The 16,331-nt window shown below is 40.0% G+C and overlaps 1 protein-coding gene across 7 annotated transcripts in view; it reads left to right on the forward strand.

Annotated features, from left to right (window-relative positions):
• Nucleotides 1–16,331, forward strand: part of GLIS1 (GLIS family zinc finger 1) — a 207,664-nt gene that overhangs the window by 92,450 nt on the left and 98,883 nt on the right. For all 7 annotated transcript variants that reach the window (XR_015698973.1, XM_087733114.1, XM_087733116.1 and 4 more), the window contains 2 exons: nucleotides 3,227–3,425; nucleotides 9,758–10,859. Coding sequence is in view for 6 of the 7 variants with exons in the window: in XM_087733114.1 (XP_087589240.1) it covers nucleotides 3,227–3,425; nucleotides 9,758–10,859 (1,301 nt within the window). In the remaining variant the exon portion in view is untranslated. The remainder of the gene's footprint in view (nucleotides 1–3,226; nucleotides 3,426–9,757; nucleotides 10,860–16,331) is intronic.

The following is a 16,331-nucleotide window of genomic DNA, read 5'->3' on the forward strand; positions in this document are numbered from 1 at the left end:
AACTGCCCTGAGCAGGCCAAAAGATGCTACATTTCTGTACAGTTTCTTAGTCTCTTCAGAGTCATCCAGAACAATCACAGAGCATCAGTGAATTCAGATCTCAGAATATAAATCTTAAATAACTAGAACATATATATTAATTATCAGGAAGAGGGCTAATGGCCCATTTTGTATAGTTTAAATACAAATTGGTTTCTCTTTAAAATCTCATGTATCAGTCCTAAAAATCTTACGTGGGCTTTTTGTTTATATAAAATAATGCTGGCCTACACTTTCTAAGACTTATCACATGCCTTGGTATTGTGATGGAGCTGGGTAGGAAAAACCTTGTATTATTTTTCCAAGTTCAGAGATTCTGACTTATTAAAAAAATAAAAATCAAATAAATAAATGCTCAAGAAATGTAACATATCAGCCAAACACTGAAAACTTTTAATGGGAAATAGGGAATTCTATTCTGGAAATGTCACAATAATGCCTCACGAGACTTGTAATTTGGGTGTCACATGTACCCGCTCTTTTCTATGGGTCTGGATGCTTGCCTGGACTACATCTTCATCGGCCATGGTCTTCCCTATTACAATGGTGCCGTGGAGCATGATGGGGAGGCTGTGGAGCCCAGCCAGTGGAGGAGAATGGACTTTTGTGCTGTGATCCCTTTCACAATTTCTCCAGTTACCAGAGACTTTTTCCGCCTTCCCCAGTCACCTGTTTCTTCTCATTTATACTCACCAAAAACGTGAATGTGATTCTCATCACTTTCAAAGCATTCGACTGTAATTATAGAGGACCACAGCAGCTCAGGCTCTCCCATTTGCCTTTCGTTAGCTATAGGGATAGCAGCTGTCTGTAAGAGGAAACAGGGGTTCATGAATGTTAAGGGTACCTTTGCTCTGAGGAGTTGTGCTGAAGCAGTAATTGACTAAAATGAGCACAATCTCTGATTGGAACTTCATAAACGATGTAACGAAACTGCAGTGATTGCAAAACTTCATGAGTACAATTTTACTTACCCTTATATCGTGAAAATATCATTAACTAGATACTGTGATATCTGCTTAATTCGGTAATACTATACCTATTTAATATAGATGTAATACCTATATAATATAGGTGTAAAACTCAGTACAGGCTGAGTGATGAGTTGATTGAGAGCAGCCCTGCAGAGAATGACTTGGGGATAACTGGTGGATGAAAAACCGGATATAGGCTGGCAATGTGCACTTGCAGCCGAAAAAGCCAACCGTGTCCTGGACTGCATAAAAAGAAGTGTGGCCAGCAGGTCAAGGGAGGTTATTCTGCCCCTCTGTTCCACACTCGTGAGACCCCACCTGGAGTGCTGCACCCAGCTCTGAGGCCCCCAGTAGAAGAAGGACTTGCACCTGTTAGAGCAATTCCAGAGGAGGGCCGTGAAAATAGTCAGAGGACTAGAACACCTCTCCTGTGAAGAAAGGCTGAGAGTGCTGGGGTTGTTCAGGCTGGAGAAGAGAAGGCTCTGGGGAGACCTTATTGCGGCCTTTCAATATGTAAAGGGGGCTTATAAGAAAGATGGAGAAAGACCAGTTCCAAACCATTCTGTGATTCTTTATCAATATATACCTGCTCTAGATAATACCACAAATTATAGTGTTAAAATGGTAGAAGTTGTGCTGTCAATGGCAGGTCCAATGTGGGTTTCAGTAGAAGAAAGACCAGACCTGGCAGCCATGTAAAGTAGGTTATTTGTGATGAGGATGTTTGTAAGTCCTATGGCTACTCAGAGGGATTCATTTCACTCAACTGCAGCTGTCTAAAAGTCAGGTACTCAGTTTAAGTTGCTTGTTTAAGTGCCTTCTCTAGTCAAGGGGGAGAGGAAAGCATGTCCTGAAGTTGTGTGCACCCACCTTAGACACCCATTTTGAGATGGCTGAACGACATAGACATTGTCTGGATAAAACTCATAAACAAAACTATGGTGAGATGAACTGTGCCTTGTAACACCTTAGTAAAGGACAATCCGTGATGCTTGTGAGAATCAATGATACCCATGAAATTGAGCGCAGGCTTTATCTTTTCTGTCACTTTGACGGCAGAATTCATTTTCTTCCTCAGTGTGCAACACTCAGCGCCTTTGTAGAGAATGGACTAACTACAATGCAGTCTAGCTCGATAGTACCCATCGCCACAAGCACTGGGTACAAGGGTAAAGGAGTTACTTTCTGGACTCTGTATGAAATCTACAGAAATACGCTTGCCATTAGTATCTGACACCATTACATTTTGTCTCCATGAAAAAAACAGATTAGAGGGAGATCTAGTATTTTAAAAGCATGATTCATATACAATAGTGAAAATGATGGTAAATGGCCATTGTAACTTCTTTAGCTAGCCTCTGAAGGCTAAATTTCTTACAAATACTTTTATACATGCTTATCTGTGAGTATTTGATTAGTTCACTCGAGGTAAAAAAACCCAACTAATATGCTTTAAGTTAAATGGAATTGCTATTATTTGACCAATGCAGTCTAAATTCTCAGTTTCTCCTTTGTCCTCTCTTTTTAGCTAGATTATAATTTGTGGTTATATATATATATATATATATTTCTGAAGAATATTGCTATAGCTCTAGTCTGTTTTCCAAGTCTGGTAAAATTTAATATTCACCAGAGCAGAATATATTATTATTAGCATTAGCATTTATAATAATAGCTTACTTGGAAAATACAGATAAATGTATACATTGAAACAAAATTAGTTTCATTTTTTCACACTGTTGACCTGACAGTAAAGTAGAAACATGCCCATCTAAAGTCATAATCACAGAGATAATTGTCTGCAAAGAAAAACTTGACTTACGTCACTGTTTTCAGAGAGCTCCTCTCCATGAAAATAAAGGGACTCTGAAACATCCCTCTCCAAAATCTAACACAGGCAAGACTCTACCATAAAAATACACAGAAAGAAGGCAAGCTATCAGACTAAGGTTTTTTGAGTGAGATTATGAAGTGTAAAATAGCCACAAAATTTAAAAAGAGAAGTAAACAACCATAATTCACAGATCCAAATTCCTTTGGAATTAATTTTTGCTTCCTTGTGAAACCTTTCCTTTCTACTGCCATGTCATTTACAAGAATTTTACAAGGAGATCCAAAATAAGCATACAAAATACACAAATGAGCATACGAAGTAATGAGCATAGAGGGTTCTTAGTCAAAGGCTTATGATTTTTGTTCTTTTTTTTTGGCAGTGAACGGTGGCTACAATCATTGTAATTTGATCTCTGAGAAGAAGAACATGATGGACATGGAGATGACAAGTAGCTCAGTACCTGTCTGCAGACAAGGTCTATTTATCCACACAGGAAACCCACTTATGCGAGACCACCCACTGTCCTGTGAGAGACTGCTGCATGTTGGTCAGCTGAACTTGACACACTCGGATATAAGGTATCACTGCAAGTTTTATCGGTTGAAGTACTTTGCTCTTCTGGAGTGGTTCTTTGTTGGAACTACTTCCCAGTAGCATCCGTGGGTACGACATTTGGAAGAGTATTTTTGGCTTTTACTTCATTTTAGAAGTCTTTGGATGCTCATTTAACCACACTGCTCATTTGCAGGTTGGCACTGCAGGGACATGTATGTGGGCACAGACAAGTGTCCAAGACAGTGCCAGGAGGAGTCACTGTATATGTAGACGCAGCCCCCTGCATTGATGTGTAAACACAAGTTCTCTGGGGGAGCTCTTTCAGCATGGTCAAAAGTCAATGAGAGTTTTGCCAGGTGCTTAAGTAGGGTCAGCCTTGCCTCCTCCGTACCTCCACCCTCCACCCCAAAGCCATATTGTTTCCAAACTGCAGCCTGGAAGGCAGGGATGATACTTACTCCCAAACCGATGTCTCCCATATGGCGATTTGGCATGCCACCATCAAATCTACAGGAAGCCAATGCCACTTTTATTTCTACAGCATTTCCTTTAATGAAGTATTTTCAATGTTCCCATACAGCCACATCCTTGGTATTTGCTTTTAAGGCCATAATGTGAAAATTTGGTCTCTGGTTTTGATATATACACTGTAGTTGGATATGCTATGAACAGAATCTCTATTTAAACATTTGCTATAAATTAATTATATGAAAACACAGAACTCTATTATTTTTTTGCTGTTGTTACAAATTTAACATTACCAGATTTTAAACAAGTACCCTAAACAGGCATCCATTGTGAATAGAAGCCTGCTACAAATTAAACTCTGTCCATCTATTTTAATTACGCTGCGTTTTGGCAGGGGATATAATACAGAATAATCTTGACCTTTTTGAAGAGCTGTAGAAAAGAAAAACCTCAATAAAGTTGCAGCCTTTATCTTAGATACTTGGAGTAATTGGCACTTTGTGCATGCAACTATCAAGCCCAAATTTCCATAGTCACAGCAAGAGGAAATATGGCCTGTAGCTTGGTCTTGGAAATCTGACTGTTTCTGATTTTGTTATACATACTTATGTCTTGTTTCCCCTTTTCTGTTTACTGGTGGGGTAAGAACATCTGCGTTTTCAGGAGGAGGCGCAGCAATATGGCAAGCAAGTGGAAAGAGCTTTATGTGTGTGTGTTTGTTGGTTTGAAAAGGACAAATAATATCCATGCCACATAACAAAATATTCTGCTATTGCTACAAAGATTTGAAGATGCCGTTGCAGCTGGATGTAAGTCTGCTCCCTCCTAGCTTCTTTAGGGCTCAATGTGGGACTGGCAGTTATCAACCTTTTTTTTTTTCTGTCAGTGAGGACAATTATGAAACAAAGATAATTAGGGTGGGAGCAAACAAAAGGAGGAAGAAAGTACTCTGCTTAGATCTTTTCGAACCTTTTTGTAAAATCTATAATGAGGAAATGACAGATACCTGCATACCGGGGATCACAGTACCCACCCTCAGAAATATGAACCTTTCCAGCCCCCATTTGGAAGAGGATTCCCAGAACAACATAAAGGATTGTCTGCTGCATAACATGAGAAAGTAGGAGGTGATAGGCCTGATTCTCTCCCCTTTGCTTTGTAGCATGGTCTAAGGCCTTGAGACTCTGCTGCTTCTAAGCAACAGTTTGGAAATGTTTGGAGAATATCTTGGAAGGACCCTTCCATTCCTTTACGGGTTGTTTGTGTGTCCTGCTGGTCATGCTTTGCTTGTATGTCCACCTGGCTAATACTACTTTTGTCTGCATGGGATTTGCAAGGTAAAGCCAATGCCCAGCTCTGTTCTATGGACCTCATAGGCACAGTGTCTAATTTTATCACCATACTACTCATGAGACACATGGTATGGAGCCAAAACCTTGGCATGTGAGAGAAGGTGGACAGCAGTTGGGATGATTTCTGTTCATAGTGTTTGTGATGGTAAAGATTCTTGACAAGCAAGTAACAGAAAACATGGTCTTTCCCTGAAGATCTGAAAACAGGAGAACATAACTGAGGTGGGGGTGAGTGCCCATCAGGTTTCAGTGAAGTCAGTGGGAGCCAAGGGTGCTCTGTGCCTCCCCAGATTTCAGCCTTCATTAGAGGAAAAGAATCAAAATAGATGAGAGAAATAGGGCTGGAATGGACAGATATCTGAGCACATGGAAGTCAGGGCAAACTCTATTTGGTTGTTCTGTCCAGCTCTAGTGACCAGCACAGAAATAAAGGGAGATACAAATCCAACAATCTCTCTGGATTGAGCTTTGAACCATTCTGCATTTCTAGGATATGCAATGTCCAAGGAAAACCCAAACAAACCAGAGAGCACCTCCCCTAGAAATCCAAAATCTCCCTCAGGATTTGGGGTTATGACTGGCTTTGTCCTTTTCTCCCTCAGTGCACTGAAACTTGTTACCCCCTTCAGCTTTTCCCTGAATCACTTTCTCTCGGAAACTGTATTCTAGGGATGACTGCCTTAATCCAAGAATCACAATCCCTTTTCTTCCTGGCTCCTTTTCCCCACTCAGTTAATAGCTTTTAAGTTGTGCAACACATTGCTGCTACATGTTATCTGTGAATGCAATGTGTGTGGGACTAGAAAAGTCCTAATACCTTCTTTACCACAATTGGAGACAGCACACACACAGCTAATGTTGGCCTTTTGTCAAATAATCCATTATCAGACACAGCGAACCCGCCCACAGTGTGCTCAGTGCTCGGCATATAAAACCCGGGGAAGACATCAGAGCAGTCAGATAGTGTTGCAAAGGATTCCTGGATGTACAGCAAAACAATCCCCTCTAGCTTCTTAAAACTGTCAGTTATCACTGATTGCACATTTACAGTGGCAACTGAAGGCATGTATGTTTTGTAAATAATCTGGAGATTTCAGATACGGTTGTCTTTTCCTTTGAGGGCAGTTGGGAACTGCAATACTTCTGGCATGGTGCTACTGGCCTCATGCTCTGGCTCCAATTACCACGTAAGGGAGTCTCTTTGGAAACACTGCCTTAGTATCCTCTGAGAGGCTGCTGTTACTCTTTGATAGCCTTACACTCAGCTTTCACGTGCTTAAGCAGCAATTCTGTTGCCTCAGACTGACCATCCCTGGTCCATGGATGCTCCCTGTGAAGAGAGGTTTGTGGGGTATATTCTCCTGCTGACCCCACTCCCTTCCAGGATTGCTCATCTGGAAGTCCCCCAGAACTCCTCATGCTGATCGCGTGTCCACACAGTGCTCTTTACACTGTCCTGCTGTCCTTTGTCCGGCTCGCTCTCCTCTTGGCTGTTTGTTCTATATGTGTTTATATTTCGCTACTGTCCAGAGATTATGAAATCCTTACAGCCAGCACTGCCTGCGTGTACCAGAGCTGGAATCTGATCCCTGGCTGTAACAGCAAGATGCCATTAGAGGAGCAAATAGTCAATGCATATAAGAGGAGCCACCCAGCAAATTGGATGCCAGACACCTTCTCTCTCTCTCTCATATCAGTTTTGTTTCTGTGCCCCTTCTCCCCCCACCCCCCAGGACTGAGAGGAACAAGCAGGGCTTTCCCTAGAACAGTGATGACAAAATTCTGCCAGGAATACAGAAAGTTTCCATTAAGTACCCCACCACTCAGTCATCGGGAAACTGAAAGAATGCCAGATTCTCCCAGCAGAGTTAACTAACAGAGTATATAATGTATTTAAATATACAGTGCTACAGAGGAAACTGTAACTCCCAGAAAATATGTGGTTCTGATCTGCCCAAGCAGCCTGTGCTTATCATTATGTAGGCAGAGCATGAATAAAACATGGCTGTGGCAACGGGAGGCATGAATTCAGTGCCTTCATCTAATTTGCTTTTGAGATAAGGTATTTCAGTTTGACTTTTGGTTCAAAACTCCCCTCTTTTGTGTGTCTCATCTTCTGCACTGCAGCATCACAGCAATACAGTCCTGACTCTAAGTAAGATCTTGTGCTGGAAATGCAGATCAATGTTGCTGGGAGTTTTCGGAACCTAATGTTTCCCAGGACAGGGATGTTTGTATCCATCCTGTAGATACTCTGTGCTGACTCCAGCTTGAACTCCTCACATGGATTTCTGGCAAGATGGGACCTTTACATAAAGCTTAATAATATGACACCAGTTATCACAGGCTGAAATGTAAGGCTTGGGTTAGCTTTATATGATGTAAGAAATGTGTTGTGTTTACTTTAGCCTGAGGCTTTGGGACCACTGAACTATGATACAAACTGAATTATTTAGAAGAGTTCTTGTACAGAAGAAACTAAGTAATAGGAAGTATTGTGCCTGTCATGGTATGCTGTTAAACCTTTCTCAGAATGAGTGTAAAACAGCACACTTTCTACTGAGCAATGAAGCTACAAGCAAGCAGGGTAGGGTTTCCCAAATATGTGCAATAAAAGGTTTTTACATATGCTTATGCCACGTATTTTACAGACATATGGTTCTGTAAATGTTAAAAAATAATGTATGAATACTGTTGGGTTTGGTTTTTTGTTTTTTGGTTTGTTTTTTTTTGTTTGTTTGTTTTAATTTACCGTCTGCAAAACCAGGTGCTTTAAGTTTACCCTGAGACCAACTGTGGAAACCTAAAGGGAGAAATTATAATTAATGGATTATGGAAACCTCTAAAATTGTTAAATGTAGTCTTTTTAAACTTCTGGTGGCAAATGCAAGATCTGATTGTTCTGTAGCAATGAATGGTGGGGAATCTCACTTCTCTCATGACCTTAAGGGGTTTTTTATATCAAGCCCTACTGGCTGCAAACAGTTGGAGCTTAGAAACCTGGCACTAGTGAATGCAGTGTTGACAGTTGTGTGCCTTAGACAGGTGTCATTTTTTGACAACCTTAATTTCATGGGAAGGAAGTCTTTTTGAAGCTTTTTGTTGTTGTTTTGTTTTTGCTAATTGGTAGTTCTTTGCGAGCTGTTACCAAGGAAGTGTTAGAAGTCGTTTCAGTTTCCCGTCTTAATGTTAGTGGTGGATTAATGGAAATAATAGTGATAAAATCATCTAAGTCATAAAATAAATGCAGTTTATTCAGCAGCTTCGCAGTTTAATATATGTATATGTCCAAAATACCTTATGCATGTGTGTTTCGTGCTTTAAAATGTGTCAGATTTGTCTTAGCTGTGGTGTCACACACAAGTTGCCAAATGGCCAGGTTTTCTTCAGCTTTTGTGGTGCTAGCATCAAAAAAGTATAAAATTCATTTAAATGGAACATGTCAGTGTAAGAGCCATGGAGCACCTCTCTGGAGGGTTTATTAGTTCAGGTACATCTTTCCTGCGCACAGATGTACTGTTTCCTCTTCTCCGTCTGGCACATCGCTGCATGATGAAGCCATAGGTTAAACCCTACCATGCTTTACAGATATGTAAGGAACACCTGCTCGTCCTAAGAAAAAACACAGTTGGGTCCTCCACAGTAAATGTTTATAGCTGAGACAAAGTGTTTTATTTTAAGGCATAAACCAATTGCTAACTACTTGGAAGAAAATGTTAGGAGGAAACATTACCTAAATGCAGGGTGTGTGGGGCTCCTCAAGGTTCTGCTTACTGAGTGGCTGGATTCAGCACACATCAAAAAAGATTAAAAATCACTTCTACAGAACAGTTGTCTTTTGATTTGCAGACCCGTGTAGACTTTAATAGGAAAAATGGAAATGGGAATATACAGACTGCCGGTTTAAATCTACTGGTTGTGAACTTTTCTTAGTTATCTTTTATAGACCTCTTAGAAGTAAATACTCAGCTGATCTCTCATTGACCGGACCACTGGTTGAAAGTGAGCCTTTCTTTCTTTGTATTCCTTTTTTTCCCCACTGATCTTGCTCCTTTTTTAATTTAGTGAAGGAAAGCATCTCTCTGACATGTAAGCAAAGCTCAGCTAGCCTTTTTTGATTTGTGTGAACAAGAATGCCAAGGCATTTTCCCAGTGTGCTCTGAGGAAAATGCTGATATTTGAATAATTCAGAAATGCCCAAAGCTCTCAAACTTCATTCTCAGCTATTGTTTTGGCCGATCTATTATGCATTGAAAACCTAGATTGTGATTGATGAACTGCCTGTAGCAGTGGAGGGGAGATTGTCTGTTCCATGTGTAACCCAGTGTGTAAAATTAATCCTCTGTAAAATGATGCTGCCTTTACAAGGGTTGTAGAAGAAGCACTGCAGATTTTTTTGGTGTAGTTGCTGCGTTAGGCAACATTCAGCAGAGAGCAAGTGCTTCCATTCTCCAGGGCTTAACAAGTGTCGTGTCTTGTACAAAAATTATAAATCCTGTGGTAGTTAGTGATGCTTAATGAAAACTGTATTACAGGTCACCCAGGTTTCAAGACTCAGTAGATTCTGCTGCTCCATGCCTGAATGGAAGTCAACCGGCTCAGCACATTAAACAAGAATGCCCGAGTGATTATAAGGTTCTGTCTGAGGCTTCCACACATAGGAGGATTACAGAGGGGATGGAGCTGAGAGCCTCCAGTAGTCTGCATCCTGAAATAGACCTAATGAATAATAACTTTACAAATTCACTTTCATCCTACTTGTTTAATAATGAGCATAGCTCCTCCCTGGGTCCTTTGTCACTTGGCACCCCTCAGCACTCAGCCAGGCTACAAACAAGCAACCTGAAGAAGAGATGCATCTCTGTTGTGCCGTCTTCAGCTGAAGGAATTGATATTACAGCTATCATCCGCACATCACAGACGTCACTGGTCACCTGTGTGAATGGACTGCGAACTAATTCAGCTGGCATTTCCTCTCATCCCGTGGAGATCAGTCATCACAGTGCTCAAAAATCCTCTCGGTCCCAGTCTTGCTCTCAGCCTGGAAACCCTTGCAGTATTCCCTCCCCTCCAGCATGTCTTGTACCTATTTCTGCTGAATGTGACAGAAGTGATTGTGAGCAGATACAAATGCAGCAAGTCGAGGAGAATGGAAGCCTCAGCCTTATGATGAATGGTACTAGCATTCCTCATCAAAACACCTCGCACAGCACCCAGAAGGTGAGTTTCTTAAAACAAGAACCAGCTGACGATTATTCCTCCACTGCTGATCTTTTTCGACATCATCAGGGGCTGCCTCCCCCTTACCATCTACACCAGCAACTAAGCCAAACGCAAGGGACACTGCCTCACTTACACGCCTCTATGTCTCCGAAGTCCCTCCAGCCCAGCGACGGGGATGAACAGGACCTCAGCAATGGCAAACAGGTCTGTCGGTGGATTGACTGCAGTGCCACTTACGACCAACAAGATGAACTGGTCAGACACATAGAAAAGACTCACATTGACCAGCGGAAAGGAGAGGACTTCACTTGCTTTTGGGCAGGCTGTGTCCGCCGATATAAACCCTTCAATGCTCGTTACAAACTGCTGATTCATATGAGGGTTCATTCTGGAGAAAAACCAAACAAGTGCATGGTAAGTCTGGAATGTATTTGTTTGAATAGAAACATGCTACTCTGCTCTCTTTCTTGCTCCCTCTTCAATCTTACTCCAATGTAATTGTTGTGCTTTCCTGTAACTTAGTCTGCAGCAGGCTAAAGGGGAATTGGAGAAAACCTTAATCTAGAAGGAAATGTTTGAGTGAGAAATACTGTAGTTCTTGGAAAAGCGATTCAGTTTCCTTATATGAGAGCTTAACTCTTAATACAGTGCTTTATTTTTTTAATATTCATTAAAGCATTAATAAAGTGATGATCAAAGCACGCAGCAGTCACTTAACGTAAAACAAGTCACTGAGCCTCGGGTGACATTTTTAATCAAGAAACATAAAACACATCTAATGAAATTCTTTTCATTCCTTCAGCTGAACAATAACCCATAGAGTTCTGAGTGCAAAAGTTTCAAATGGTAGTTTAGAAAAGAAAAAGAAACTGGTTAAGGATTTTAAACAGTTAAAAGAATAAAAGGAGTATCTTTAATTACATTTTCAAAGGTTGTAAGGGGCTTTTTTAATTTGCAAAACAGAGCTTTAAAAATAAGTAAAAACCATTGTTCTCTTCTGATCAAGAAGATGTAAACAACATCAGTGTTCCAAAAAGAGGATCTTGGGAATAACACCATCTCTGCATCTGCCCACCATGATGACAATATGGCCAAACTAAAATAAAAGTTAATGACTTCCATTAAGCTTTCCACATGTTTGAAACAACAATGATATAAGACCCTGACTGAAACAGATGAAGCAAAACAAGTTTGACATAAGCTTCCAAATTGGGCCATGAAATTTGGAAAGTCTTATTTGTAACACCCACATGCGCACGCGTGTGCATGCATCCACATGCACACAGGCATACACGCACAAATAAGTACAAACAAAGGGAATGCTAATGGCAGCAGGTTGTGGTTCTTTATAGGTAGAATTTTCAACTATATGTCTATTTTATTGTTTTGATCAGAGAATGATATAATGGCAAATACTTGTAAGGAAGTTAGATCAAGACAAATGTTTCCATGGCAAGCTGTAGCTTTCTATGGAGGAAGAGGAAAGAATGTTTATATAAAAAGCTTGGTTTTTTTCATTTGTTCAAGCAAAAGCTTGCTGGCCTGCAATGGTTACAGAAGGGAGAAGGAAGAAAACAACAGTATTCAAAATGTTCTACAGAGAAAAATTTTCTCTGTAAGTGATCATCCTGATTATCTTTTTACTTATCCATTGGATAAATGAAAAACATTATCTTAATGTCTGCACTGTTCAGTGGGTATTCCCTAAAATAATACTGGAAACAGCACAGATATTTAGAGAACACCATCAAGTTGTCCAAGATAAAATGGGAACACTCTAAGACTTACCTGTTTCTTTTTCCTTTGAGACAAAGAACTGACTTGCATGTTTCCAGAAGTAGCTCAATCACAATTTGTAAAAGTACAAAGGAATTTAACTTCCTATTAATATCTTTTTTCTGGTCATAAATCATCAAAGAATAATGCAAGTTAGTTGCCTCTTTCCAAACAAAAGTGTAATCAAGCTGTGAAAGCATACTTACAGTTTTTATTTTAGCCTACTTTTTTTTCTTTTTTTAGTGTTTTTATCATCTGGAATGAGATCAGTCTTCTCTCCACTTTTCTCTCATACTTTTTAAAAGAAATACTTAAAACGTGAAACCCTGATTAGCTTTACTGCGATGCTGAAAGATTCAGTAGACTCCATGGGTGAGGGAACTTTTGTCTTTTTCTGCAAAATACATATTTGACAGGTATTGTATAGCAGATTTCTAATATTACATTCCCATTCCTACAGGAAACTGGATAAACCAGAGACGTTAAATCATGTAATATCTTAGCAAATGCTAAAAAATTCCTCCTTTCAATTATGTTCATCTGCATTAAGAACCAGCTTTTGATAACATCTCAAGGTTTAACATTGTGAATAGGTTGGAAAAACCTTTGCATCTGATATTGCAGACAGCCTTCATGGCACATGTATATAGCCTTGGCACGTAAGTACATAAAGATCTATTTTATTTGAGCAGATATTGTAGTTGTTCCCATACATGGAATGGCCCAATCAGAATTAGGTGCTTTACATTCCACAACTTGCAGTTAACTCTTCTATTCCCAGATTGAGACCCTTCCACTGTCAGCAGAGGTATCCATGTATTAAATGTTACAACCTGTAATCCTGTGTGGAGTAAAGCTGGATCCAAGTGAGCACATGAAAAATATGTCGTCTTTGCAAATTTAGTTTTCTACCATGGAAAGACCTTGACCTAGCAGGGACAAGATCCAAAGCTGCAACACAGCTCCTTAAATTTATTAATATCAAGTGGGGATTATTTGCCCAGCGAATTCCATTCCACTTTAAACAAGGGTTGCTGTGCAGTGTTTCATTGTGCGGTGATGTCATGTCATTTTAAATGATGGCTTTTCTTTTGATGTGGTAATAATTGTGCTGTTTTTCCTGCAAATTAAGAAGGTAATTCATTCTCTGTCTATAGAGGTCTGAGATTTTGTTTCGGTTTTGCTGTAGCCCTGTTAAAGTAACTTTACATCTCTTGGTATTTGTAGTGGAGATTTTCTTTCGCTGTTCACAATTACCCATTGTACTTTCTTTTTAAGCCCTTGATTTTGTTCCTCTGTGTAAGATTACTGGCTGACTAGGTATTGAACTGCTCGGGAGAAGCTAACAGTGAGCAGCACCCCACCCTCATACATAAAAGTGCTTTTCCATGTAAAATTATTAATTTCTTATGACAGGCTTTGCTACTATGTACTGTAATAGACAAAGGAATTTTGGAATTCAAGCTACTTGAGAACAGGAAATACATGAGACATTTTGATTGAAAAGTAAATGGTTCACTAAAACTGCAGTTAATCCTTTTATTATCTTTCCAACAGCAGTTTCCACAATACTTTCATGAGGTAAGCTTCCCTCAGTCCAACTGTAACACTCTCATCGTTACAGCTGGTTTAAATTTAGCTAGCCTGCTTCTTTCTTTACTACAGACAGTTGACAGGCAAAACAGTATCTGGTGTAGAGAACTACTGATGTTTCAGGTCCATGTTCTGCTTGCTGCGTTTCATTGCCAAAACCGGTACTATGAGTATTCTGTTTTCATATTCTGTTAAATATTCTAATTAAGCGGTGCCTTCTCGTCATTGTGTCCATCAGTTTGGTTTTTCCTAGGGCTCTGCAAGTAGTCTAAAGGAAACTACCTAATCTCTTTGCAATATCCTGTTATGTTTCATACTTAACTCATGTTATTTTAGTTTTATTAAATTTGGGGTTCATCTGCATTATAATCAAAAATATATCCAACAAAAATAATGATGCAATGCCTTTAAGACTTTAACTTCTGAAGATTAATTTCGTGCTTTTTTAGATTTGATGTCCCAGACAATTGGAATTTTGATTGTCTGAGACAGCAAAAATTAGCAAGCTTAAATGTTTATTTAAAAAACAAAAAAAGTTTCTCATAGCTGCATCTTTTGCTGTCTTTCAGTTCTTCCAATACTTTGGTGGTAGAACCCTCCTGATCTCCAGATATTGCATCCTCAGTTTAAGCCTCTGCTTGCAAATGTAAATATAGAGCTGCTCATTTAGTTGTCTAGAATTGTTTGATTTGGACAAATCCATACTTAGTTTATCAGTTTACCCTCTTGCACTCTTGTGGCTTCATAAAGAGTAGAAAATTAAGTTCCCATCACTGCGTGCATATGTGCTCAGGGAACCTATGTTGCAGGCCTCCACAGACATGATCAGGGTAAATATATTTATGTAATTTCTATGTATGCAATTAGTGTTTATAGAAATTGGGTATCATAACATATGTGATATCCATGAAAGGAGCTGGACAGTGATAATAGCCATTGTTGATGCCTCTAGTTCATGTACTTCAAAGAAACAAATGCCTCCTGAGTATGTTCTAGACCTGTCTGTGACATTGTGTTCCTGCCTAGATAGTTAAGACTTTGAAGCAGGATCTTTTTTTCTTGTATATATGCAACATATTCAGTTTGGGAATAGTCTTGATAGAATGATTTGGGTGCTGTATTGTACACAGTGAAATTCAGCACTTGTGCTTGTCAGTTCTTTTGAATCCCTAAGGGTGAGACACTATAGGTACTGCATTAAACATGGGGAAATTGAGACATAGAGAAGATAAGTAACTTGCCTAAAAGCATCTTTAGGCAATTCCAGCATTCCAGTGCAGGTCTTGTGTTCAAATCACTACATCGCTCAAACTAACCATTTGCAATTTACCTATGAAACAGATTTTTGTACAGATTACATAAAAGATAGTGGTCCTGCTGAACTTCCAGTTATTTTTACTGTACATCTCTGACACAGGTGGTTTGACATGTCATAAACCTGTGAAAACTTTCATCGGAAGGCTCGGCTACATTTGTAACAGTTCATGGGCAGCAATCCGGTTATTATGATTATAGGAGAAAGGGGCCTATTGAGCAGATTAGTGTTGTTGCTTCTGCTGCTAAGGAAACCAATGCGGAATCTCTGTTCTCACTAGATAGCAAGTATTATGCTGTCTGTGGTCAGTGGGGAGCGTGTGTCTAGCAATACATGGTGAGTAATGAGATCTCTACAGGCTACATCTACAGATAAGTCTACGGGACAGTCCTGCATCTGCAGGGAAAATAGGTCTGCATGCACCAGCTTATATGCTTTTGAGTTACTTCACCTAAACAATAAGTTTCCATGCCTGACTCGAGGGAATGTTGTGGAAGTCGGGAAAGTATTTTCAGCTTTTGGAGTGGAGGGTGTCATGCACTGGTGCCAAAGGAGTGCTTTAAAAAAACAATAATATTAGCCTCACTTTGTTTCCTTTAAAGTCAAGAGTAGGAAACATCCATTCTGTCAAAGCTGCCTCACCAGAGATCTCTGTTTTTATTAGGTCTCTGATGGCATTTCCCGATACTGTCAAGGAACTGCAGCATTAAAAACACTCTGATTAGAGGAGCAGACAGCAATTCAGTGGTTTGTGAAAATACAATGTTTGTTTACAAAAACCACTACAGATTACACGACAGTACAAATGGGTTTAAGCATGCATCGGCACTGGAGGGCAGGCTGGCAAATGGCTTTAGGCTTGGCACTGTGTCAGCTCATGCCCAATGGCAGTTGGTGAATTTGAACTCTTGTCTGTCCACATGACAGCTCCAGACTAGCAGAACTTGCAGAGCAAAAGCTGTAGAAATTATTGGGCCCAGATTCCGCTGTGGGTGGGATTGTCCCATGTTTCAGTGTAGTAGGACAGAAATGCAAATCTTCAGTTCTTAGTGCAGACAGAAGTACAGTGCAATGGTGTGGCACAATGGTATGGTGCCTTTAGGGGCTTGAGACCTGCCTTCTTGAGCTGAGCTGCAGAGGGAGTAGTTGCCAGGGTTTTCCCTGAGGGATTATCATCTTCCCAATGCGGTCCTGGGATTGCT

The sequence above is a fragment of the Nipponia nippon genome, unplaced genomic scaffold, assembly GCF_047370975.1.
Source record: "Nipponia nippon isolate SJK-2023a ecotype South Korea unplaced genomic scaffold, ASM4737097v1 scaffold_5, whole genome shotgun sequence".
NCBI classification, from domain to species: Eukaryota; Metazoa; Chordata; class Aves; order Pelecaniformes; family Threskiornithidae; genus Nipponia; species Nipponia nippon.